Source organism: Jaculus jaculus, chromosome 3 (genome assembly GCF_020740685.1).
Source record: "Jaculus jaculus isolate mJacJac1 chromosome 3, mJacJac1.mat.Y.cur, whole genome shotgun sequence".
NCBI classification, from domain to species: Eukaryota; Metazoa; Chordata; class Mammalia; order Rodentia; family Dipodidae; genus Jaculus; species Jaculus jaculus.
The window spans coordinates 183,411,800-183,438,084 of record NC_059104.1 but is presented as its reverse complement, the minus strand read 5'-3'; the positions used below and the strand labels follow the sequence as shown (position 1 = coordinate 183,438,084).

Below are 26,285 nucleotides of genomic sequence, written 5' to 3'. Positions count from 1 at the left end.
CGTGAACGGCAGCCCTACCTCCTCCTCCCTAGTGCTGCAGTACCGGCCTATACCTCTGTCTGCTCTCTCTTCTGTTGTTGGGCATAAGTCAGTTTTCATTTTAATTTTCTACTTAAGCAGTCTTACAGGCACTGAAATTTTTGGAATTGAATAAAACTAAACTTTAAGTATTTGTTACACATACTGTCTACCACCAGACTATGTGATAAATTAAAAACTAAACAAAAGTAATTTGTGTGGGGGGGTGGTGACATGAAAATAATAGTAACTGTAGTCCATAAACCAGAAATCACTGGTCCCAATTCTCATACTTCTCTAACATTCTAACCCTCAAGTGATATAGGAGTTTTCAAAGTCCACCACGTCAAACATGTACTTAGTATCTCAACGTATAATAGTTCAACTCACGAGTGGATAGCCCATCTTTGGGCTTTTGATCCAGTTACTCCAGGACCCACTGACTCCCAACGCACCCTGCTAGTGTGCAGTGCATGCCAGCCATAGAGCAGCAGGGGGCACGAGTCAGCCCCACTCCAAGTAGCAACACAATCACAGCCATGCCTGTTGTACTCCAGGTAAGAGCAGTATGATAAAATGAACAGAACTGTTCTCAGCTTCTTATTCAATAAGCCTGCTCCTCATTTTTGGATAATGAGGATAAAGGTATCACAACCAAATATGGGAAACTGCTTTCTCTTTATTTAGACCTTAGGGGGGGAAAATAAACTTTGGTCACATATTACTTAAAAAAAAAATCCAGTTTTACATATTTCTAAATACATAAGACTAAAGTATCAGAGAAATAATTTCTGTAAAAATTGGCCAAATTTTATCAAAGCTTTTAAACATACAATTTAACCAAAATTATATAAAGACCTCTTGGGTTCTTAACATTGCACATCTATGACGGCGGCAGTTCAGCACACGGTGTTGCGCGTTTGCTCTCGTGCTGCTTTGGTCCAAGAGAAGAGCTGAGTCAGCGAGAGTGCACTGAGCACCCGACCTTTGCCAGCAGTGCGTCAGGCTGTGACTGGCAGCAGAAGTGCTCGTGATAAACACTTCCACTTTAACAAAAGATAACTGAGGGAGTACTTTTCATGAACATGTCACAGTATCAGATTTTCATGAGAAAAATAAGGAATACAAAAAGATGAAATAGCTACCCCAACTAACTTCAGTGTCTCCCCCGTAACGCTCCTGAAGGGCAGCAAGGTGAGGCCAGGGTCGAGGGCTAAAGTGAGAAGCTGAGTACTGCATTTCTCTCTTCTTTTATGCAGCTCTTCCTTTTACAAAATGGTTATAGTCATGCCATAAAGTGTAACCCATGGCATTAGAAAGCCAACACTCTGTAGTTATTTAAAAGGGTCTTTTTAAAAATTATAATACAAAGGTCTGTGCTCTATAAGCAGTCCTCCACTGTGCATTGTAACAATAAGGCTTACTTTTAATACAAAGACAGGGGTTGGGAGTTAGGAACCACTGGACTTGACAAACATCATTTTGTAGTTGCTTTTTGCGTCTTTTTTGTTTTTCGGATCTTGCACGTCATCGGGGCGCTCAGTTGCTGGGAGTTCCTCAGCAGATTCTTTCTCTGACTCTGAGTCACTGTCAGAGTCGTCGGGACTCTCAGGGTCAGGTGACTCGTCACCATCGTCACCGTCTCCAGCCACGTCGCCTTCTCCATCATGATCTTCTACCTAAAGCATCAATCAAAAGGCCTTTAAGAAACAAACAATCATTAACCAGTACAAAAACGGGAAGATTCTAGTTGCTGTTAGTCTTAAAAACACATCCCACTTCATAAGTATTACAGAATTTCAAAAACCCCCTGGTTGTCAAGGGACAGACTGGGGACAAAAGACTTTTAAAGGCTTCAAAAGCCTACTCACCACCACCCCAGCTTGAAAATCACTGTAATGTACCTGAAACACTTCAGCAAACTAACCACTGTGCCAGTAGTTACATGTTCATAATATGAAAAGAGATCACTTATCAAACATCTGAGAAAGAAATCTCTTAAGCCAATACTTTGTCTAACTTGTAAGCCTGTTATTCATGCCTATTAAAGATAGGTTCTAATAAATAGGCAGGATTTACATAAAGCCAGTAGTAGAAAACATACTTTAAATCCTTAAAACACCTTTTCTGATTATTTAGGCAGGAAGAATATTTTAAGTGTATGTATAATGAAAGCTTTCGACATGATTAATCCCTACCCTCCCCCACCAAGGTAGAGCCTCGCTCTTGCTCAGGCTGACCTGGAACTCACTCTGTAGTCCCAGGACAGGCCTGAACTCAAAACAATCCTCCTGTCTCTGTCTCCCAAGTGCTGGGATTAAAGGTGTGCACCACCATGGCCAGCCACCCAATTAATTCTTGGTTGCTACAATAATCCAACAGAAACAAATGCAGCCACATTGTTAAGTGTGTCCCAATCACTGAAAACAAGTCAGTTACTACCTCGCTGAAGCCCAGTCCGCAGTGCCGCCGGTACCTCCCCGAGAGTTTACTGTCCATGCTCTGCTGGTACTGAGACTCCAGTTCTTCGTTAATTCTCTTGTCTTCTTCCCCTGCATGTCCATTGCACTTTGGTTACGTTTCAGTCAAATCAATAAAAACATTTGATTACACAAAAACTCATAAATCAGATGCTATCATATTCAGGGTTGAATTCTCTAATTGTGCTTAATTTTATAAGGAACTTACTAGGTAGTTTCCTAGTAAACAACAAAATTACTGAAAGATATATTTATGATCACTTCTTCACAGTAACTAATCCTCTGAATTACCAAAATGTCTAGTGACTATTTTGATGATTTAAAAACCATCAAAGAACAAGAGCATCTGCTTTCACAGAAATAGTAAAAAGGTGAATCGTTATCATCAGAGGGGTCAAGGGTCATCATAGTGACTTTTTTAGTGGTTCTCCTTTTTGCTTACCAGCCAGCTGCAGTGACCCAAAGCCGCAAAGCAGCAGGTTTCAGTGCAGCCCTTGGACACAAAAGGTCACTCTGGTCTGCACAGCTCAGTTGGAGAGAAGCATGGCAGAAGCTAACATGCTTTTCCATTCTGCAAAGCTCATTTTTTTGACTTACGGAGCAATGATAATAACTTTAATCTAACAGTTGTTTAGCACCATAAAAAATAGATCAATTAGTTTCTAAAACGAACTACATGATAGGTCAGTAAAAACTTAAATAATTTAGTTAAACATTTTGCTAAACTTAATCTACATCATTATACTGTTATTAGCAATGTACAAGAGGATCCAATTTGGGGGCTGGGAAGTTGTCTCAGTGGTTAAAAGTACTTGCTTGCAAAGCCTGCTGGCCTGGTTCCTCTGCCACCCATGTAAAGCTGGATACAAAAAGTAGTATAAGTGTCTGGCTGGCGTTTGTGGGGGAAGAGACCCTGGCACAAACATGTGTGGACATGCATGCACACATACATGTGCATAAATGTTTTTAAAAGCTGGGCATGAAAGCTGGGCGTGGTGGCACATGCCATTTTTCCCTCTTTCTAATAATTGAGTAAATAAAAACAAAATATTTTTAAAAATCCAATTCATTAAAAAACTTAATTCATTTTCAGTTTTTATTTAAAAAGTCCCCTCCCTTTTGTTGTTAAGCATGAACCCAGGGTCTACTACATGCCAGGCAATTGTTTTTCCCCTAAATCTTTTAACTTTTTTTCTCCAATCTATGTAATTAGGTTATATTTTTCAAGGATTTCAGAATTAAACTTAGTAGCCTCAAAACTAGCATAATATGCCAATTATAATATAATTTATACAAAGGAAAAAAAAAAGTCAGGCGTGGTGACACACGCCTTTAATCCCAGCACTTGGGAGGCAGAGGTAGGAGGATCACCATGAGTTCAAGGCCACCCTGAGACTACATAGTAAATTCCAGGTCAGCCTGAGCTAGAGTGAGACCCTACCTCGAAAAACAAAACAAAACAAAACAAAAAAGCTCTACACATCATCACTGGCATGATGAAGCACAAACCCAACATAATTAAAGTTATGTTCAGAATCAGTAAAGCTACTGACAGAAAGCAGGTTCTTAGTTTAGTTTAGAGCCTATCACACTGATACACAGGATATATACTCTGCTATGCTTTTACAAAATATGATGATGCATGACATCTTTTCATATGTTACATATAGTATTTTATCTTTACATGACAAAAGTAACTTGTTTTCATATATCTCCAACCTAAGTACAGAACATTAAGACATGCAGATGTAATTTCACATGTAAATCTGGCACTTCCATTTTAATTATGTTTTACTTTCTTACCTGTTCGGAAGTGAGATGTTGATTTGTGGTCTCCTATGACGAGACGACCAGTGTGTTCTTTCTATGCAAAGGTTAAAAAAAAAAGTTTCAGCACTTGAGATTACAAATTTAAAGTAATTACTGAATGTCTACTTCTATGTAATGGAAAGCAGGCTTCTGGGATATGGTGACGACAAAGTATGGGAATGGACTATAAGAATGAAATATGAGATATGAGGATGAACAATGGGAAAGATCTGTGGGAATATTTCTTATGGACCTTAAAATAACTATTTTTATGGGCTGGAGAAATGGCTTAGTGGCTAAGATACTTGCTGGCAAAGCCAAAGGACCCAGGTTTGATTCCCCACTACCCATGTAAAGCCAGATGCATAAGGTGGTGCATACATTTGGAGTTTGTCTGCAGTGGCTAGATGCCCTGGTGTGCCCATTTTCTCCATGTACCTTTCTTTCACAAATAAGTATTTTTTAAAAATTAACTTTTTTCTTTTAAAAAATGTCTGAGTTCATTTAAATATTTTTATTTATGTATTGGTGTTCTTTTTTTATTTAAATTATTTTATTTTACTTATTTGAGAGTGACAGACAGAGAGAGAAAGAGGCAGATAGATAGAGAGAGAATGGGCGTGCCAGGGCTTCCAGCCACTGCAAACGAACTCCAGACGCGTGCGCCCCCTTGTGCATCTGGCTAATGTGGGTCCTGGGGAACCAAGCCTTGAACCTGGGTCCCTAGGCTTCACAGGCAAGCGCTTAACTGCTAAGCCATTTCTCCAGCCCTATGTTCTTTATTTTTTTAAACTGCATTTCTTTTTAACTTTTTATTGACAACCGCCACAAATACAGACAAGATATCATAATCTATTCCCCTCTGGAGTTCTCCTTCCGCTGATTCCCATTACTGAATAACGTTTCTGAGAATACTGCTGTAAGATGCTTTTTCTGCTAAATTCCTGACTCATAACTTGCCCTAGACTTAATCTTACAAGCACATGATCCACTCATTTAAAGCAGTGTGACCAGGTTACCTCTGCCTTGCTTTAGCTTTGGCCTGACAGCACAAATAACCAATACTGACAGGAATGTTTACAGATGCTGACCCATCTTAAGCTATGTTCTTGACCCAGTTTCCTCAGTGGACTGGTTGGACACTTGACCCAGAACAAGCATAGATGGGTAAGAAATGCTAAGCATAGTGTTAATGATACCACGACCAGTAATATGCCTCCCACAGAACTGCAACAGACCTGCTAAAGCCAACAGGTGGGCTTAGTGTGACTGCATTTGTGAACACAGTGTGTGTGAGGTCTGGATTAGCAGAGTCCAACAGGTCATATCCCTAACTCCCTTCCTTTAATTAATGTCTGAGAATTACTCAGGGCTGGAGAGGTAAGCCAGTAGTTAAGGTGCTTGCCTGCAAAGCCTAACGACCTGGTTTAGATTCCCCAGTGCCCATGTATAGCCAGATGCACAAAGTAGTGCATGTATCAAGTTCGTTTGCAGTGCCTAGAAGGCCTTGTCATGCCCATTTTTCCTCTTTCTTTCTCAGCTTGCAAATAAATAATAAATATTTTAATAAAAGAAAAAATTATACAAAGTTAAGTTCATTATCCTTTGTACATGCAATATTGAACTTGTTTATATATTACTGCTTTTTGGCTGTTCAATAAAAATACTAATCAGAGTCTGTGAGCAAAAGCTTTAGCCTGAGAACAGAGCAGCGGTTCACTCCAAGGTAAACCATTCCAAGGGTTAGTTAGCAGCAAGCCCACTCTTGGGCAAATAAATCCAACAATTAAGTTTCTGTATTTCCAGGGCTGTGCTTCCCACCAAATGGGCAACGAAAGAACAAATTAAAATCTCTGCTTTTAAGGAGCTAACATTCTAGCAAGGGTAGGGATGGGAGAGAGAGAGAGTCAAGCATAAGAAGAAGGTTGTCAGTGCCAGTAAGGTGACACAAAGCAGAGAAGGGGTCAAGATCAGGATGGAATTTTACAGGAGATGGACAGATAACTAGTAAACCAGTCTTAAGTATTTTTTCTAAAACTCCAGTTTCCTGAAAACTTTTCTTCCGTCTCTTCCTGATGACTGCGGACTATCTCACGTAGAGCAAGCAAAGAGATTGTTTTGGTAGAGAATGATTGACTTACAATGTGCAAAGTGACAGATCTTTAAGTTATAAAAAGGCTGGGGAGATAGCTCAGCTGTTAAAGGTGCTTGCTTGCAAAGCCTGCGGGCCTGGGTTCAGTTATCCAGCACCCATATGAAGCCAGACGCAAACTGTTTTAAAGTAGGGATGACTAGTTGGGCTGGAGGGTCCTTATGAAGAGTTTTATAGCACTGGAAAATGGCTGAAGAAGGCCATTATGGGCCAAGAACATTACGTGCTGTACAAAGTTGTATGTAACTTAAGATACCCAGACACATACTCTCTCTCAAGTAAACATATTTAAAAAATACAAAGTGAAAATCGTTACTACTTACAATATATCACAATCAAGCAACCAGCTCAACTTGTCAAAGACAGTAGAATTTAAAACAATTTAATACAAACCATAAAGCTAATGACTCAAAGAAACTAAAATAATTAGTTTCAACTTAGTCCACATTTCATAAGGTAAAGAAATGATTCATTAAAACCAATGAAAGTAGATTGAATGTGACTTCCCAAAACATCACCTGTGAAGATAGTCTTCCTTCACATTGCACCTGCTCAGCATGTGCTCTATCAGAGCTCTATCTCCCATCACATGGCAAAGAGCCTATTCACTGGTAGCCACATTTGTTAGGATGTTCTAAGTACTTGAAGAGCTTTCACTCTAGTAGTTCAGCACCCCCATACTTACCTTATACACATTAGTAAATCTTTTATTTGCATGAGTAAAGACAAATTTGTCTGCTTTCTATGCCATCACAAGTAATTAGGAAATATGGATTACTGCCATAGTACAAAAATGCTTCCTCAGAGCATTTGTAAATGCCTTAGTATCTTACATGCCCTCCCCTTCTCCCAACACCCTGCCACAGTCTGGATAACCTGCAACAGCCTGGATACCCCCTCATTTTTTTAGAAGCTGGTCAATTCTATTTCTGGGATGCTTCCTTGAACTGCAAAGTCAGAGAGAGCTGTTCTTTTGATTCCATACCACTATGTGCTGGTTATTTAAGTTACTTTAATTCTGCATTATTATTGTTTCCTTCATCACACAATGGCTCTAATATGTTACTGATCTGTGACACCCAGGTACTAGAAGAGTGCAGGCATACATTCAGTAATCAGTAGTCGCTGGTATAATATTTGAGTGGACTGCCATGCATAACAAAAACAAAGGGGAAATTTCACTTTAGGGTGTTTTACAAAAAGCACAGTTAGCTATTTTTTATATAGTTCATAGGAAGACCACCGGGACAATGTTATAAAAGCAGTGTACTTGTCTTCAGTATCTAGCAATCATCATCTGAATGTAAAAAAGGTTGCTAGGAAAAAGAAGGTCTTTCAGTAAGTGTGTTGTGGATGTATGAATCTCATGTCTCCATAAGTTCATGTGTTTTGAATGCTTGGTCTCCAGTTGGTGGCAGTTTGGGAGGTAGGACCTTGCTGGGGGAGGTGTGTTGTTAGGGATGGGCTTTGGGGTGTTATAGCCAGCACCCCTTGCCAAAGCTTGGCTCACCCTTGGTGCGATCTTCTGCCTGCTGTCATGGGTGATGTCCAGGCTCTGCTCATGCTGTGCCTTCCTGCCACCATGAAGCATCCCCTGGAGACTGTAAGCCAAAATAAGCCCTTTTCTCCTACCAGTTGCTTCTGGTTGGGCGTTTTATCCCAGCAACACAAAAGTAACTGCAACGGAAAAATTGGTACCAGAGTGGGGTTGTTGTTGCTAGAAACCTAACTGATTTGCAGAAGGAATGTGGAAGGATTTTAAATTTAGGATTGAGATGCCTTGCAGTGCTCTCTAAGCAGAACTTGACAGACCAGTCTGTTGGGAGTTGAAACACCTAAATGCAGAAAGAACTATGGATTGTGAAGGTTTGGCTTACAATGGGAAAGAGAACTTGGCTAGAGGCAGTTTGTACTCTTCCCATGTCCTGTGAACTTGAGCAAAGTTAAATTTAAAAGTGATGGGGCCAGGCATGGTGCATGCCTTTAATCCCAGCACTCAGGAGGCAGAGGTAGGAGGACTGCTGTGAGTTTGAGGCCACCCTGAGACTCCATAGTGAATTCCAGGTCAGCCTGGGCTAGAGTGAGACCCTACCTCGAAAAAAAAAAAAGAAAAAAAAACAAACAAAAAAAGCAGTAAAAGCGATGGGACTGGAGAGATGGCTTAATGATTAAGCTGCTTGCCTGCAAAGCCAAAGGACCCAGGTGATTCCCCAGGACCCATGTAAGTCAGATACACAAGGTGGTGCATGTGTCTGGAGGTTGTTTGCAGTGGCCAGAGGCCCTGGTGAGCCTATTCCCTCTCTTTCTATCTGCCTCTTTCTCTCAAATAAAAATATTAAAAGTAATGGATTGCATTTTATATATTCAATTATAGAACAGAAATGGATATTTTAAAAAAGGCATAAGCACTGTTACTTTGCTTTAATAAACAAAAGAAATAATAATTAAAACAAAAAAAAATAATGGGCTGATGTGCTTGGCAGAACACAGAGCTGAAATATGGCACAGAAAGAAATGAAAGTTTGGACTGGATACTGCAGCCCAGATCAATTCCAACTGTTTGATAGATTACCATTGTTGAGATTGGACCAGCTGTTTTGCTTTGGGACAGTAGGAAGAATGCTGAGGAAATGTTCTCTTCAAAGTTGGCTTTGTTCCCAATGAACAAACAAACTTGGTAGCCCACCTAGTACTATGGAAGTACAACAATGCAGAAAGGGAGGGTCACTGAACTTGTAATTTTTTGGGGGGTGGGGGGGAATGACTATTGGGCAATGTGAGGTAAGTTAGTAACTATAACAGGTACTTTCTAGGTACCTGTTCTTTACACCTTATGTTTTTATTTAAACTGAGAAATGTTTCAGAATATATGAAACATTTTAAAATTAGGTCTTTGATAAAGGGTATTTCCCTGACTACTACTTTAAGAACTGGAGAAAGTATGAAATAAAAGACTTTTATTTTGAACAGAGGTTCCAAAAGACAGGCTGGTTAGAAATGCCTCCTATTAAAATCATTAGGCTAAAAGCAAACCATAACCTTTCATGTCTCATTTCTCTTTTGGTTTAAGTCTCCTGACATCAAACTTAACTTTTCTGTACAGCTCATAACCATATTGCCAAAGGCATGGAGAAGTCCAGAAGCATTTTAGAAATAGTGTATCTTGGAAGTGCTTGGTTAGGCTGGGTGTATTTCCCAATAACAAAAATAAATCATGAAGAACATATGTCATCTACGAGTACTTAGTCCTTTAATTTAGCACACACAGCAGCAGTATTTCACAAGAAGATAAAAATGCTTACCTTTCCTGCACCCATAAGTCTCAAGAACTTTTGTTTTCTCTCTTCATTGCCCAAGTCTGCAGCCTCCCAATTGCTAGATCCAAGCTGGAAGAGATAAACAGTTGGTAACTTTTCTACATAAAAACAATTATTAATGTAGGAAGATGGTTTAGCAGTTAAAGAAGCCTGCTCAAAAAAAATCAGGTTCAGTTCTCCAATACCCATGAAAGACAGATGGATAAAGTGGCACATGTGACTAGAGTTCATTTGTAGTAGTAAGAGGCCCTGGCATGTGCGTGTGAACATACATACTCCCCCTCCCTCTCCACACATACACAAAAAAAGCATTAAACCTGCCATGGTGGCTCAATGTCTTTAATTACAGCATTCAGGAGGCTGAAGTAGAAGGACTGCCATGAATTCAAGGCCAGCAAGGGCTACAGAGTGACTTCCAGGTTGGCCTAAGGTACTGTGAGAACCTGCCTCAAAATAAACAATATGAAAAACAGCAGCAGCAAAATCCAGTATCACTAAAAAACTTAGTTGGGCTACAGAGATGGTTCAGCGGTAAAGGGCACTACTTTCAAAGTCTGCTGGCCCAGGTTTAATTCCCTAGCACCCATGTGAAGCCAGACACAAAAAGTGGCACATGTGAGGTCAGGGGAAGAGATTGAGTAAAGGGAAGGTGGAGGGAGGGCTAATCAAAATCTAAAAGGATATAAATAATTCATATGGAAACCTACTTTTTTGGACAATGGAACACTCAGGAGCTGTAGATTGTTACTAGAAAATTTTCAGTGCCAGAGACAGGATACCTTCCAGTGAGTTGTTGGCCAGGGAGGTCCCAGATGCCCCCAAAACATTATAGGCCATTGCTGAGGCCCTTAATTTTCCACCAGGAATACATGGTAAGACCCTATTGCTGAAGACTCCACATACTTTGGCTGCAAGGCCACTGAGAAATCCTGCTGGAACTGAGCTGAAAACCTCCTCCATGTAGACCAGCTGACAGAAAGCTGGAAGAAGCCATTCTACATAGAGTTCAATGGGAGAGTGGGAAATCACCAGTGAAGACACTCAACAGTGGACACTGCAAGCTTTATATTTTGCAAGCCAGGCCAATGAGCCAATGGGAACAATAGTGGCATGTCTGTCATGGTGGAAACCTACTGCCCTCCAATTGGACTGGAGGCCTGCTCCATGGGAGGGAATACATCCCTGATACTGAAAACTTAAAACAGGAGTAACCATGTGCCCTAGGGGTATAACGCCTGCTGCTATCTGGCTAAATGTGCATGCTATGCTCACCAAACTGCCCAGTAAGCACTTCTTTTAATGTTCATACCCATATATTAATGCTACTCTCACTTTTGGTAGAGAACATTCTCTTTTCAGATGGCAGTGACCTTAGGATGACTCTGAAGGCATCAAGGTACTGAAGTGACAGGAGTGCTCAAAACTGCAATATCTCTACCACACCTTCCAAGGCTCAGTGTCTATTGCAGAAGAGGTGGCAGAAAGGATTTAAGAGCCAAAGGAAGGGTAGGACTCCTTACAACGTGCAATATCCATCATCTCACAGTGCCTGACAGTACTACACAAGACCATCATAACAGGAGGAAAAGATCATGACATCAAAATTAAAAGAGAGACTGATTGAGAGGGGGAGGGGATATGATGGAGAATGGAGTTTCAAAGGGGAAAGTCGGGGGTGGGAGGAGAGGGCATTACCATGGGATATTGTCTACAATCATGGAAGTTGTTAATAAAGTGGCACATGTGTTTGCAATTTGTTTGCAGTGGCATGAGACCCTGGTGTACTCACACATATATGTAAATAAATTAAAAAAAAATTAAGTTTATCTGTAACTACAAGTTGTTTTTATTATTTTTTGGTCAGTTTTAAACTAAATGTAGTTCATCATTCTTGCCTAGAAAGTTAAGCACACTGAAGTTCAATATACTTCTTCCCCTTTGTGCATCTGGCTTTACGTGGGCACTGAGGAATTAAACCCAAGCCTTTGTAAGGCAGTGCCTTAACTGCTGAGCTCTCTCTCTAGCCCTCAATACACTTCTTTCTTCCCTCCCTCCCTCCCTCCTTTCCTCTCTTTCAACAGCCAGAGCTGTGTGTTCAAGTTCTCAATTATCAAATCACCCCAAGGTTTTGTTACAGACTGCTGTTCATGGCCCTCCTCTTCTAGTTTCAGATGCACTAAGTCTGGGATGGGACTCTAGGAGTTTGAGTTTCTAACAAATTCCAAAGTGATGCTATGACGGAAGGACCACATTCTGATAATACCTACTCCTAGAAGGCTGCCACAAGTAGTAAATGAAACTTAAAATTCTGGCTTTATTGATATTCTAAGGGACACGTCATGAGAATTCACTAGATGTAACTTTCAATTTATTTTCAGCAATGATTATTTATTAGGACTGAAATGACTTTTATTCTTTCTTGTCTTCAAAGAGCAAGGATAAATTTTACTTTTTTTTTTTGTTTGTTTGTTTTTTGGGGTAGGCTTTCACAATAGCTCAGGCTGACCTGGAATTCACTATGTGGTCTCAGGGTGGCCTCAAACTCACTGTGATCCTCCTACCTCTGCCTCCTAAGTGCTGGGATTAAAGGCGTGTGCCATCACGCCCGGCTTTTACTTATTTTTTTAAAATTTATGCTTATTTGAGAGAGCAGCAGAGAAAGAGAAAATATGAATATGATGTGCAAAGGCTTCTAGCTGCGGCAAATGAACTCCAGATGCATGTTCCACCTTGTGCATCTGGCTTGCATGGATCCTGGGGAATCAAACCTGGGTCCTTTGACTTTGTAGGCAAATGCTTTAACTGCTAAGCCATCTCTCCAGCCCAATTTTACTTATTTTTTAAAAACAATATACTAAAATGCACAGTATCTTTTTAAAAAAATTAAGTATTTTATTTTTATCTATTTGAGGGGGGGAGGGAGGGGGAGGGAGTGGGTAAAGAGGCAGATAGAGAATGAGCATGCCAGGGCCTCCAGCCACTGCAAAGGAATTCCTGACACATGTGCACCTTGTGCATCTATCTTGCTTACGTGAGTTGTGGTGAACTGAACTTGGGTCCTTTGGCTTTGTAGGCAAGCACCCCTAGCTGCTAAGCCATCTCTTCAGCCCTTATTGTAATACTTTCAGCTAACAACAGGTCCACTGAATTCTAACTGTATTTTTCCTAAATCTTTAAATATGAAAATTATTTCATTATATCCCATCAGTCCTTTCCAATCATACTAAAAATGTACTAAAATAACAAACAGAATAGCAGAAGACTTTTCTCACTGTACTGTGAAAATAGTGCATCACCACAATGTCAAGACGACAACAAGGCTCTGTTAAGAATTTTCAGGTCTTTCACCCTGTAATGGCTTACTGATTGTCAACTTGACAGGACCCAGAATCACCTGCAAGGAATAATCTACATTAGGTTAGCTTCTGTACTTGCCTATGAGGTTGATAAGCTTAACTCAGGTGGGAAGATCCACTTTAACTATGGGCAACACCATTTCATGAACCACAGTCCTAAACTGTGTAAAAAGTAGAGGGGGGCTGAGCAGGGCATTCGTTCCTTTTTCCTCACTGTGAACTGAATGTGACCCGCTGCCTCAATCTCCTGTGGCCATGCCTCACCTGCCATGATGGACTGTTATAAGCTGAAATAAGCCCTTTGCCCTGTAAACTGATTTTTGTCAGGTATTTTGTCCCAGCAACAAGGCAAGTAATACACACTCATACTAGCAAAGGAGAAAACTGACTGAAGGCATTTCACTACTAGCATCTGCTCCCTCTCCAGAGTGAAAGCAAAGCAACGGGGGAGAGGGGTACAGTACTGTAGACTAACCATGACAAATATGTACAAACATCTCAGACACTGACATGAGAAAATACTAGATAACTTTTCTCCAACCCAACAATCAATTTGAAACCAGAGCAGAATAAAAATGGTACTCTCAACCAGAAAGTCATTCAACAGTAAGTGTTGGGCCTATCTCTAAAAGTATGTGTGACTTTCATTTCACTTTTTATTATGTTTGTGCACCAAAATTTACACGGGCAAAAGCTGAAGGCAAGTACGTATACAAAGGTGACTGAAAGAAAAAAGATGATATAGAAATGAAGACACTTATTGGCTTGATCATCCTAATGGAGTTTAATATAAAAATGAAAATATTTTCCAATTATAGAGCAAAGATGAAAATCCCTCTTTCAACACAAAATTGTAAGTAATCAAAGTTTTCAAGGAATCCAAGTATTACATTTTGATTATGCAAATATAAGAACTAGAAGTAATAATAAAGCTAACCTATTAGAAACAGATATGAAATCTTTAATTATATGCTCTAGGTTCACACACAACTGCTGATGAGCAATTAGCTATATTCAGAGGATATTAACTCTTTGGTTGTATATACTATTAAAATCAGAAAAAATGTAAAATACAATTTCAATTTGCTATTGTTAAATCTATATTAAAATTTCTAATAAGGTCATTTCCATTACCCTCTTACTCTCACTTCTGAAAATTACCCATAAAAGAATATAAGAAACAATGACAACTACTTCTGGGTGAGGGACGAGAATGCATCTGCACAACACTGGACTCCCTGTAGTTCTTCTAAATTCTTTTTAGAGGGGATTATATGTTACAATAATTTTGGCTCTTTAAGTTACAAATTTCTACTCCTTTCCATGTTACTGTGCAGATATTTTTATAGGTCATTTAGTCTTAACTATTTCTAGCTCAATATAATTTAACAATAAAGATTGTCATAACACCCAAGAGTTGCACACAGCCTGAGCATCACAAATCTGAAAAACATTAAATCCAACATGATGCCACAAATTCCTCATGTGAACTCCAATGATAAGTAATAAGTCACAGGCTTAATCAAAATACTGTGTCAATTACCTTCAGGCACATGTGTAGATAAATTTCCTATTTAGATTTGTGCCCTACCTTCAAGATAGTTAGTACTGAATATATAGCTATTTCAAACTCCAATAAATTCTGGATTTTTTTTGTTTTTGTTTTTTTTGAGGTAGGCTCTTGCTCTAGTCCAGGCTGACCTGGAATTCACTATGTAGTCTCAGTGTGGCCTCCAACTCATGGCAATCCTCCTACCTCTACCTCCCCAGTGCTGGGATTAAAGGCATGTGCCACCACGCCCGGCTTCCTATTTTTTTTTAAGCATGAACTCTGGTTCTTCCTTTCCAAAAATATTAAGTACCATGCCAAAGTATGGCATTCTGAAAAGCACATGGGTAACTTACACTTCATTAGAGATTCTCTACTAGTTAATGAACTTCCAACTTTTGACACAATAGCTTTCATTTCTCTACTTCAACAAAACCAATAAAATCCCATTACATTTTCTTTATACATATTTTTATCATAGAACTACAATAAAATTTCCTCCTTAATTCATACCATATACACTTAGAATTTACTTCTATGTTAGCATTTTCCTAGAGTTGTATTATGTGATTTAATATCAACTCCTAATATCATTTAAAATGTTTTATTGCAAATAATAAATCCCAGCATTTGGAAAGCTGAGGTATGAGGATTACTGTGGGCCAGCCAACTACAAAGTGAGTTCCAGGTCAGCTTGGGGTAGAGCACCTACCCTTAAAAAAAAAAAAAAAAAGTTTTGTTGCTCCTGATTATATGTAAGGTCAGTGAATGTCTATTAGATATTATACATCATAGTTCATTTTCCATAATTTCAAGGTATGTTTTAAAAATATAGATGAAGGGGAAAGAGTGGGGGGGAGGGAGGGAATTACCATGGGATACTTTTTTATAATCATGGAAAATGCTAATAAAAATTTAAAATAAATAAATAATAAAAATAAAAATATAGATGAATTAAGCTGGGCATGGTGGTGCATGCCTTCAATCCCAGCACTTGGGAGGCAGAGGTGGGAGGATCACCATGAGTTCAAGGCCACCCTGAGATACATAGTGAATTCCAGGTCAGTCTGGAACAGAGTGAGACCTTACCTCGAAAAACAAAAACAGAAACAAAACAACAAAAAAAGGATGAACTAAATTAATAAACAAGTAAGGGGCTAGAGAGATGGCTCAGTGATTAAGACACATGTCTGCAAAGCCTAACAACTTGGGTTCAATTCCCCAGTACCCACGTAAAGCCAGATGCACAAAGTAGGGCATGTGTCTGAAGTTTGTTTGCAGTAGCTAGAAGCCCTGGCACACCCATTCTCTTTCCTTGCAAATAAATAAATAAATAAATAAATAATGTAAAAAAAAAAAAGAACCAAGACAATTTCCAGTCACTAGTAAAAATAATAAGCACATATGAGAAAACCACCTTAAAATATCGAGGGGCAAGTTACTGTGTTGTGTTGTAACATTAACAACATAATCACTTTCAGATAGTATACGAATGTTCCAGGCTGCAATTTTTCTTTTTTCCTTTCCTTTTTTTTTTTCCGGGGGGGGGGGGGGTTGGTTCTTTAAAGGCAGGGTCTCATTCTGGCCCAGGCTGACCTGGAAGTCACTCTTTGCCCCAGGCTAACCTCAATCGCAGGTGTTCTACTTCAGCTTCCTAAGTGCTGGGACTAAAGGCTCAAGGGCCGCATGCCCTGTGTAGGTTCTATATAACCTCTCCTTTAAAGACAGTGCAATGTAGCCGGGCGTGGTGGCACATGCCTTTAATCCCAGCATTTGGGAGGCAGAGGTAGGAGAATCACTGTGAGTTCGAGGCCACCCTGAGACTACATAGTGAATTCCAGGTCAGCCTGGGCTAGACTGAGACCCTACCTCGAAAACAAAAACAAAACAAAACAAAAGACAGTGCAATGTATTATAGGCCATTCCTAGTTTAAATTTATTTTATTTATTTGAGCTAGAGATACAGAAATAGGCAGGTAGAGAGAGAGAGAGAGAGAGTGAGAGAGAATGGACATGCCAGGGCCTCCAGCCACTGCAAATGAACTCCAGATGCATGTGACCCCTTGTGCATCTGGCTTACATGGATCCTGGGGAGTCGAACCTGGGTCCTTAAGATTTGCAGGAAAGTGCCTTAACCACTAAGCCATCTTTCCAGCCTACTAATTTAAATTTATTTCACCAAAAGCTGAAACTAACTTTCTGTTTACATAATGTCACATGGCATTTTGGTTAAGGTAAAAACTATTTCAGAATTTAGCAAAATGGGTGACATCCTATCAACTCACAGTTAATGTAGGAAGAAAATGGGTTTTAAAACCTGTTTAAAAATCTAGGTTGCTAAAAAAGCTAGATAAATTCCTGACAAATACTGAATTAGTGTATCAACAATAAAATATCTAAATGCTAGTGGGCATAAATAAACTTCAGCAGGTAACTCCCCCCCCCTTTTTTTTTTGTTTTGAGGTAAGGTTTCACTCTAGCTCAGGCTGACCTGGAATTCACTCTGTATTCTCAGGGTGGCCTCGAACTGACGGTGATCCCCCTACCTCTGCCTCCCAAATGCCGGGATGGGATTAAAGGCCTGTGCTGCCACGCCCTACTTCCAAATATTTTTATTAACTTTTCTACAGTACTAAAATAAACTTACTTTACTCTTACTATTATGGTCACCCAATTTTCCATCCAAAGAAGGGTGGGTCTTAGCACTCTCATTAATTATAAAATAGTGTTCAGGGAGGGCTGGAGAGATGGCTTAGCGGTTAAGCGCTTGCCTGTGAAGCCTAAGAACCCCGGTTCGAGGCTCGGTTCCCCAGAACCAATATTAGCCAGATGCACAAGAGGGCGCACGCATCTGGAGTTCGTTTGCAGTGGCTGGAGGCCCTGGCACTCTATATCTCAATCTCTGCCTCTTTCTCTGTCTGTTGCTCTCAAATAAAATAAAAATAAACAAAAAAATTTTTTTAAAAAAGGCTCTCATTTAAAACTTTTTATGGCTCACAAACATATTATGAAAGGCATTGGACTATAACAAAATAACTGCAATTCAAAATTCCAATTATTACACAATAACTGGAAACTAGATGTGCTTTCATCTACCCCAAGGATGAACTCTTGATGCTGCTTTCCTGCTCATTTCTCCACTCCTAAGTTTCAAGTCATTGCTTCATTTATATGAAGGGTTTAGTTTTATGTTTATTGGCTACCTGCAGTTTCTACAATGCACTAGAACCAGCACACACACACACACAAAACCTAACATCATGCCTAATCTGAATTCCCCACACATGGCATAGCAGCCATTATTGTTATTTAAACTGATAAGATGAAGGTATGAGGGGAGAGGCCAGGGAAAGAAAAAAGGTATTTGACATTGAAACAGGCTTCTGGGTCTTTTCGCCTTAGACCTCGCCTTTATGCCATCGCCAAAACACACACCTAGTACAACTGTTTCGGTTCAATACTATTCTCGATTTATTCTTAGCAATGCAATTAGGGACAACTATTCACACTTAAGTACACTGCAAAAATACCTCAACAAATCTGCTCAAACGGGGCCGAATATTTCGCTATTGTCATGGAGACATCTTAAGCTCAATATAGGCATGGTCCTGATTACCTCGATCCTACGTTAAAAAGCCCAAGACATGAGCTTCACGAGCCCTCCTGGAAAAAGCAAACATGCCGACCCCTGGCCTAAGCGCTCTCCCGTCCCAGGGCGGCCTTGCTCAGGCTCCTTCCTACGCAGGCCTCCGGCTCTGCGCCATGGCCCGCTTCAGACCTTCCCAGTGTGCTTAGGACAGAGGACACAGGGTCCAGTCACCCTTCTGGATCCTCCCCCCGCTGACCCTCCCACCGGAGCCGCCGCGGGCGCTTCCTCCTCCTCCTCCACCATCGCACCCTTCCCGGCCTACCCCCGCCTTAGGTAGGCCTCAACCCTCATTCACTCGGCCATTGTTATTTACATCGTCGTCTGGGGAGGCGGAACGCTTCACCCCGTGCGGGTGAGACTCCCTGGCAGCACTCATCCTCGCGGGTATCCCGACGCGAAATACCCAACACGCTCGCAGTTCTCCTTTAGTCCCGATACCACCAGCCCGCAACCTGCCACCGGCCCAGGCAGCGCCACTCCAGAACGCAGAGCCCCTCCAGGCCTTCTCCGCCACAGTCGTCACTGCTGCGGCCGCGCGGCCGCCCTGGAGCACGCTGGGAGTTGTAGTTTTCTGAGCCACTCCTTACTGGTCGGAGTATGACGTGGGACGGGGGGCTGAAAACTACAATTCCCAGGAGGCCCTGCGGTGCGTCTCGCGCTGCATGGCGGGAATGCCCTCGGAAGCTACACCTTCTTCGGCTTGTGGAGGAAGCTTTTCTGCGGATGGGTATGGTGGTGAACTTTTTTTTTTTTGAAAACTTCTCCACAGAAGGACTTAACAACTTAACAATGGGCTTTCGCTCTTCACTGTGACATTCGGCGCCATTGGCGACCTCCGTCATGTATAAGCACCTGGCATCCATGTAATGTGTGAAGCTTAAGAATTCCAGTCGCTCCGCCCAAGACAAAAACGTTTTAAAACATGGCTTCTATACCTATCCCTTGGGTATCTTTATTGCCCCTACCGAATTTCTAGAAGATTCCGATAAACTTGCTTTTTTTTCCCCTTACTGGAGTGAGTTTACTATGGTAATGACTGCTGGTTAATTGGCTAGTTTGGAAACTGGGGTCTTCCTGAGGGAGTTCTGGAAACTTCCCCGGGGCCTTTGAGTATAAGGAGGTAGGCATGACCCTCTGCTTTTCCTGGGAAGTCGGAGTTCAGGAATAGAGTCCTTGAACCCCAAACTCTGAGTTGGTGTTTGTATTCAACTAAAAAATTGGGCAAACCAAACTGAGAAGGTTAATTATACAAAACCAAAGGAAGGAAAATGGGATACACTCAAGTGGTCTGAGCGCCCATGTAGTGTGCCTGGAAGAACTGTGAAGAGACTGTTTATCTGAAGTAGGGTCTCACTCTAGTCCAGACTACATTCACTGTGTAGTCTCGCATCATGGCATTCCTCCTACCTCTGCCCCCAAGTGCTGGGATTACATTTAGAGAGGAAAGAAGTGAAAGTGCACAGAGCTACTGCCAAGTGGAGGCAGGAGGGGGGTAGAGAAGAAACAAAGTGGTTCTCCCCGAGTCTCAGCCCAGCCGGGCCAAGACGAGGGGAGACTAAGCAGAATCCGGAGGTTCAGGAGTAAATGGACGGGCAGCCAAGAGCGCCCTGGGCCCTGGTAAGAGTCTATTGACAGCCATGTGGTGGTGGGCTTCACTTTCAGGCTGAGCTAGAATGAGGGCTGATTGGCCTGGGCCAGAAAGACGCCATCCACTCTGTAAACAACCGCAATGTCAGAATCAACTTTACATCTAGGAAAGGGGAAACTCTGTCCCAGAGACGAGTGCAGGTTGTCTAGGGAACTCCTTTAGGCAAGAGATAACGTCAAATTAGTCTTTGAACACTAGCAAAGTGGAGGTTGCTAGGGCAGACATTTCTGTTTTTACCAGTCACCCTAAACTACCTAACAAAACTACCTGACTCCCTCTCACTCAGGTGTTTAGAGAGTCTTCTTACTAGAGCATTCACCAAGTCGAGTGTCTTGCCAGGAAGTCCTGTATCTTCTTTGCCTTAATTGTTTTTTATTGAGGTGAAATGCATATGACAAAATTAACCCTTTTAATGTACAGTACAGGTGGCATTTAGTACGTTCACAACCTTTTGCAATTGTCACCTCTATCTAGTTCCAAGACATTTCATCGTCCCATAAGGTGCCTCAGCACATTTGTTGGCCTCACATTTCCTTCCTTACCATTTCTCTCTTCTCTCCTGAGCCCTAGAAACCATTAGGTTACTCTCAAGGCCTAGTAGCTCAAGGCAGTGTAAGGTACTGGAGATTACTTCTTGCAGTATTGATGTATATAGATTTTTTTTTTTTTTACTTCAGTCTATTTTACTTAAGTGTATGGATTTTTAACCATGTCTGAACCTAACATTCTACCTGGATGAGTTTTTCTTACTTATTCTGAAGTTTTTCTGCCCTTGACCAAAAAAATTTATTTTTTAAAACACAAATGGTATGACAGTACGTATCTAGTGTGAATTTCCATATTGTGAGGGATTTGTGAAACAAAGCTTAACTGTTAGCTTTTTGTTGTTGCTTTTTGAGGTATAATCTTGCTCTAGCCCAGGCTGACCTGGAATTTACTATGCAGTCCTGGCTGTCCTCAAACTCAAGGAGATCCTCCTACCTCTCTCTCCTGAGTGTTGGGATTAAAGGCCTGCTCCACCACACCTGGCTGTTACCTTTTGACCTTAGCAATTCTAGTTTTGACTGCCTGTTTAGAAATATTCCTAAATTTCAGATAATTGCTGAACTATTGATAGAACCATGCCCAAAATACCTGTAATCACAGAACTTGAGAGGTAGAGGCACTAGGATTAGAAGTTCACTAGTTGGAGGCCAGCCTGGGTTATTTGAGATCTATTCACAAACAAACAAATGATAAAAACAAGCCACACACAGAACAACAAAATCAAAACTGCTTAGTGGAAGACAGTATCTCCATTTAAGCAGTATGCATCTAGATTCTTTTTCTTTACTTTGGAAGCAGAGAACAGTTTATAAATAAATAGGATAATAAAAACACGCCGAGCCAAGTTTAGTATATACAACCAAGCAAAGGACGCCATCTTCTATTATTTCAGAGTTAAGAATAAGCCTTAATAAAGAAGCAAACCCATGAGGAAGAAAAGCAATTTTTAGAAGTTTTGTGTATTCACTAGAATTAAAATACTTAACTATCTGCATTATTCTACTATTATTTTTTGTTTGTTTGTTTTTTTGAGATAGGGTCTCACTCTAGCTCAGGCTGACCTGGAATTCACTATTGTAGTCTCAGGGTGACCTCAAACTCTTGGCGATCCTCCTACCTCTGCCTCCTCAGTGCTGAGAATAAAGGCATGCGTCACAATGCCTGGCTATTCTACTATTTCTACAGGTACAATTACAATGAAATTACATTCAAGGTACAGAGTTTTATAAGATGGACTTATAGGATTCACTTCAAATGGGTTTGGCAGACTAACAAACACAATTTAGAGCTCTACGTGACAGATCGATGGCTCACTAGCTACTTTAACAGCTAAACTTCTAAAATAAGGATTATCAATGAGGCTAATAGTCGCTAAATCTAACATTACTAATTAATAAAAGTCTAGAGTGAGCCAGTACCTTTTATTTTTATTTTTAATTTTTACTTGTCTGCAAGTGGGGGTGGGGGGTGGTGGGAGGGGGCAGGGGCAGGGAATAGGTATGCCAGGGCCGCCAGCCACTGCAAACAAACTCCAGATGCATGCAACTTCTACTTTGTGCATCTGGCTTTACATGGATAGTGAGGAATTAAACACAGGTCAGAAGGCTTGCAAGCAAGCACCTTTAGCCCCTGAACCATCTCTTGAGCCCCATCTTTTATTATTTTTTCAAACCATAATTGTTGATACTTGTCTTCTAGTTACTATAAAACTACATCACAAGTCCCCTAAAACAACAAACCTGAAAGCCATAAAACTGGATCATTTGAACAGATTTTCATGTTCAGACAGCTAGAGCTAAGGCTGAAATTATATGGTGTGATAAAAACATATGACAAAAATTCAGCACTAGTCTTTTTCCTTCCTTTGTAAGATCAAGAAGATACTCTATCATGAGCATAATATATAATGGTGACCATCCCAGCTCCATTCTTTTATTTCTGCATCTTCTAGCACAATGCCTGCCACATAGTAGCTAATAATAAGTGCCTAGTTTATATTCCTTAAGTACTCTGTGATAAGCCTTGATTGCATATATATCACGAAAATTTTACCAAATACTTTTAGTGGGTACATAAGTGACACATTTTCTTCATTCAAGAAAATTATATTTTAGGTTCATTTTATCATTAGCAAACTGTTCCAGAAATATTTGTGATAGACTTAGAAATGGGCAAAAGTGATTATTGAATTACCATATAGGGAATGCTGAATGTCTAGGACTGACCTTCAAGGATTATTTGATGTTAAATGAGTGTATGTAAACTTTTTATTTTTCTTGTGTGTGTCTGGACACCCTACCATGCAATAACATCCTAGAATTTCTTACTCTTTTCATTTCATTTCATTATTTTGAGGCAAACCCAACACACTGACTTTTCTTTTATATGAGAGGTAGGGAAAGAGTTGGCATGCCAGGGCCTCCAGCCACTGCAATTGGACTTGAGACATGTGTGCTCCCTTGTGCACATGTGTGACCTTATGTATTTGTGTCACTGTGCATCTGGCTTATGTGGGACCTGCAGAGTTGAACATAAGTCCTTAGGCTTTGCAGGCCAGCACTCTAACTGCTAACCCATCTCTCCAGTCCTGTTTATTTTACTTTATTTTTAGTTATTATTGGCTCTTACATTTTTATTATTGGCTCTTACATTCTTCCTGCCACCTCTTCTACAATGGACCCTGAGCTTTGGAAGGTGTGATAGAGATGTTTCAGTGCTGAGCACTCCTCTGTCACTTTTTCTCAGCACTGTGGTACCTTTTAAGTCATCCCAGATATCACTACCATCTGAAAAGAGAAGCTTCTGTAACCAAAAGTGAGAGTATCGTTAATATTTGGGTATGAACATTAAGAAAAGTGCTGACAAGGCAGTTTGGTGAGCATAATATATGCATTTAGCCAGACACCAGCGGGTATTGCACCCCTAGGGCCCATGCCTTTCCCCATCATAGGTTTTCTGTATCAGACATGTATTCCCTCCCATAGAGTGGGCTTCCATTCCAGTTAGAGAGCAGTTGGTTTCTCCCATAACAGACATGCCACTATTGTACCTGTTGGGTCTTTTGGTCTGGTTGGTCAGACTTGAGGCTTGCAGTGTCCACTGTTTTCACTGTTGGTGACTTCTGTCTCCCATAGGGCTGCATGCAGTGCACTTTTTTTCCAGCTTTCTGTCTGCTGGTCTACATGGAAGATGTATTCAGCTCAGCCCCAGCTTGATTTCTCAGTGACCTTGCAGCCCAGGCCTGTGGAGTCTTCAGCAGTAGGGTTTTGAGGGCATTAGGGACCTCCCTAGTCAACAACTCATTGGAAGGTATCCCACTCCTGGCACTGAAATTTTTCTAGTAACATTCTATGGCTTCAAGGGGTGCCATTATCCAAAACAGTAAGTTTTCTTAGGCTTAGTCACCTTATCTTGAATTTTTATTAACCCTCCCCCCACCCTTCTTTTATTCAATCTCTTTCCCTCACCTCTCCTAGGCCATTCCAACCCCAGTAATCTGTTCTTCTATTTACATATATACAATACCATCCTCTTAAATCCTTCCCTGTCTTCCCTCCCTTATAGTTTTTTTTTTTAGTTTATTAGCCTCTGCTACCAATTTTTTAAATTCCAACTCACACACAAGTCTAAACATTTGTAGGTATGATCCACATATAAGAGAGAATGTGCAACATTTGGTATTTATTTTATTTTAAAAAACATTTTTATTTTAAGAGAGAACAATGGACATGCCAGGGCGTCCTGTCACTGCAAACAAACTCATGAGCCGCTTTGTGCACCTGGCATTCCATGGGTACTGGGGAATTGAAGCCAAGCTGCCAGGCTTTACAAGCAAGTATATTTTTACAAAAATATTTATTTATTTTAAGCTTATTTATTTATTTGAGAGAGAAAAAGAGGCAGAGAGAGAGAGAGAGAAAGAAAGAATTGGGCATGTCAGAACCATCAGCCACTGCAAATGCACTCCACACACATGCACCACCTTGTACATCTGGTTTATGTAGGTCCTTTGGCTTTGCAGGCAAGCGCTCTAGCCCACAAGCAAGCATCTTTAACCACTGAGCCATCTCCCCAGTCCCATACTTACTCTTACTTAATTTTAACTCAGTACCCACTGGTCAATTTCTCTCTTTCCTTGTCTCCTCTCCTATGTTTGTTCTCAGCTTCTATTAACCACTATTAGTCTCTCAATTTCCATGAGATCAACTTTTCAGTATTCTACATTTGAGTCAAATCATGCAGTGCTTGTCTTTCTGTTTCTGGTTTATTTTATTTAACATAATGCTTGCTATATCCATCTATGTTGGCACAAATGACAGGATTTCATTCCTTTGTATGGCTGAAAAATGCTCCACTGTGTATACCAAGCACATTACCTATTCATCCTTTGATGGATGCTTAATTTGCTTCCATTTCTTGGCTACTATGAATAATGTTACAATAAAAATGAGAGAGCAGATGCCACTCTAACATACTGATTTAATTTCCTGTGTATACATACCCAGTTAGATAACTGCTGAACCATATACTTCTGTTTTTAATTTTATAAGAAATCTCCATGGTACTTTCTAAAATGGCTATACTAATTTATATTTCCATTAATAGAATGCAAAACTTACCTTTTATCTACATCCTTGCTGGCATTGTTGTCTTGTATTTTTGATAAAAATTATTCTCATTGGAGTGAGGTGGTATTTCATTGTGATTCTTTTTAATTTTTTTTATTTATTTACTTAATTTATTAGAGAGAGAGAGAGAAAGAGAGAAAGAAAGAATGGGTACACCAGAGCCTCCTGCCACTGCAAATGAACAGATGCATGTGCCACCTTGTGCATCTGGCTTACATAGGTCCTGGGGAATCAAACCTGGGTCCTTTGGCTTTGCAGGCAAGTGCCTTCACCACTAATCCATCTCTCCAGCTCTCATTGTGATTCTTAAAAATTTACTTATTTATTGAGAGAGAGAGAGGCAGACAGACAGACAGAATGGGTGCATCATGGCCTCTTGCCATTGTGAACAAACAACAGAGATGTACCACATTGTGCATCTGGCTTTATGTGGTTACTGGTGAATCAAATGTGGGCCAGCATGCTTTACAAGCAAATACCTTTAGCTGCTGAGCCATTTCTTCAGTCCCTCTCATTGTAATTTTGATGTGTAGTCCCCTAGTGGTTATGGTGATGGCAAGTACTTTTTCATGATCTATTGGTTGTTTATGTGTTTTCTTTTGAGAAATGGCTAAAAGGTCTATTATGTTTTGAAGCATTTCCCACAAAGACTCATGTATTGAAGTTTTTTTTTTTTTTTAAATTTAGAGGGCTGGAGAGATGGCTTAGTGGTTAAGTGCTTGCCTGTGAAGCCTAAGTACCCTGGTTTAAGGCTGGACTCCCCAGGACCCACTTTAGCTTGATACACAAGGGGGCGCACACATCTGGAGTTCGTTTGCAGTGGTTGGAAGCCCTGACGTGCTCATTCTCTCTCTGCCTCTTTCTCTGTCTGTCTGTCGCTCCCAAATAAATAAATAAATAAATAAATAAACAAAATTTTTTTTTTTTAAATTTTAGAGAGTGTGAGAGAGAGAGACTGAAAGAGAGGGAATTGGCACACTAGGGCCTCAGCCACTGCAATCAATCTCCAGGTGCTTGCGCCAACTAGTGGGCATGTGCAACATTGCACTTGCCTCACCTTTATGCATCTGGCTAACATGGGATTTGGAGAGTAGAACATGGGTCCTCAGGCTTTGCAGGCAAGCACCTTAACT

At 40.6% G+C, this 26,285-nt stretch overlaps 1 protein-coding gene across 1 annotated transcript; it reads right to left on the bottom strand.

Moving 5' to 3' along the window:
* Positions 1–677: 677 nt before the first annotated feature.
* C3H11orf58 (chromosome 3 C11orf58 homolog) lies at positions 678–18,858 on the bottom strand. The gene is made up of 5 exons (XM_045146436.1): positions 18,644–18,858; positions 9,762–9,845; positions 4,302–4,362; positions 2,461–2,570; positions 678–1,697 (listed from the first exon to the last, which is right to left on the bottom strand). The coding sequence occupies exons 1-5, from the start codon at positions 18,704–18,706 to the stop codon at positions 1,470–1,472; spliced, it is 546 nt and encodes a 181-aa protein (XP_045002371.1). The 5' UTR covers positions 18,707–18,858; the 3' UTR covers positions 678–1,469.
* Positions 18,859–26,285: the final 7,427 nt, after the last annotated feature.

Bases quoted from the DNA above. Each gene is read 5' to 3' on its own strand.
- C3H11orf58 (XM_045146436.1), bottom strand. From the start codon at position 18,706: ATGAGTGCTGCCAGGGAGTCTCACCCGCACGGGGTGAAGCGTTCCGCC. The intron at 9,846-18,643 runs GTAAATAACAAT...TATCTCTTCCAG, and splicing joins CCGCCTCCCCAGACGACGAT to CTTGGATCTAGCAATTGGGA. The intron at 1,698-2,460 runs GTAGTAACTGAC...TTGATGCTTTAG, and splicing joins GCGGACTGGGCTTCAGCGAG to GTAGAAGATCATGATGGAGA.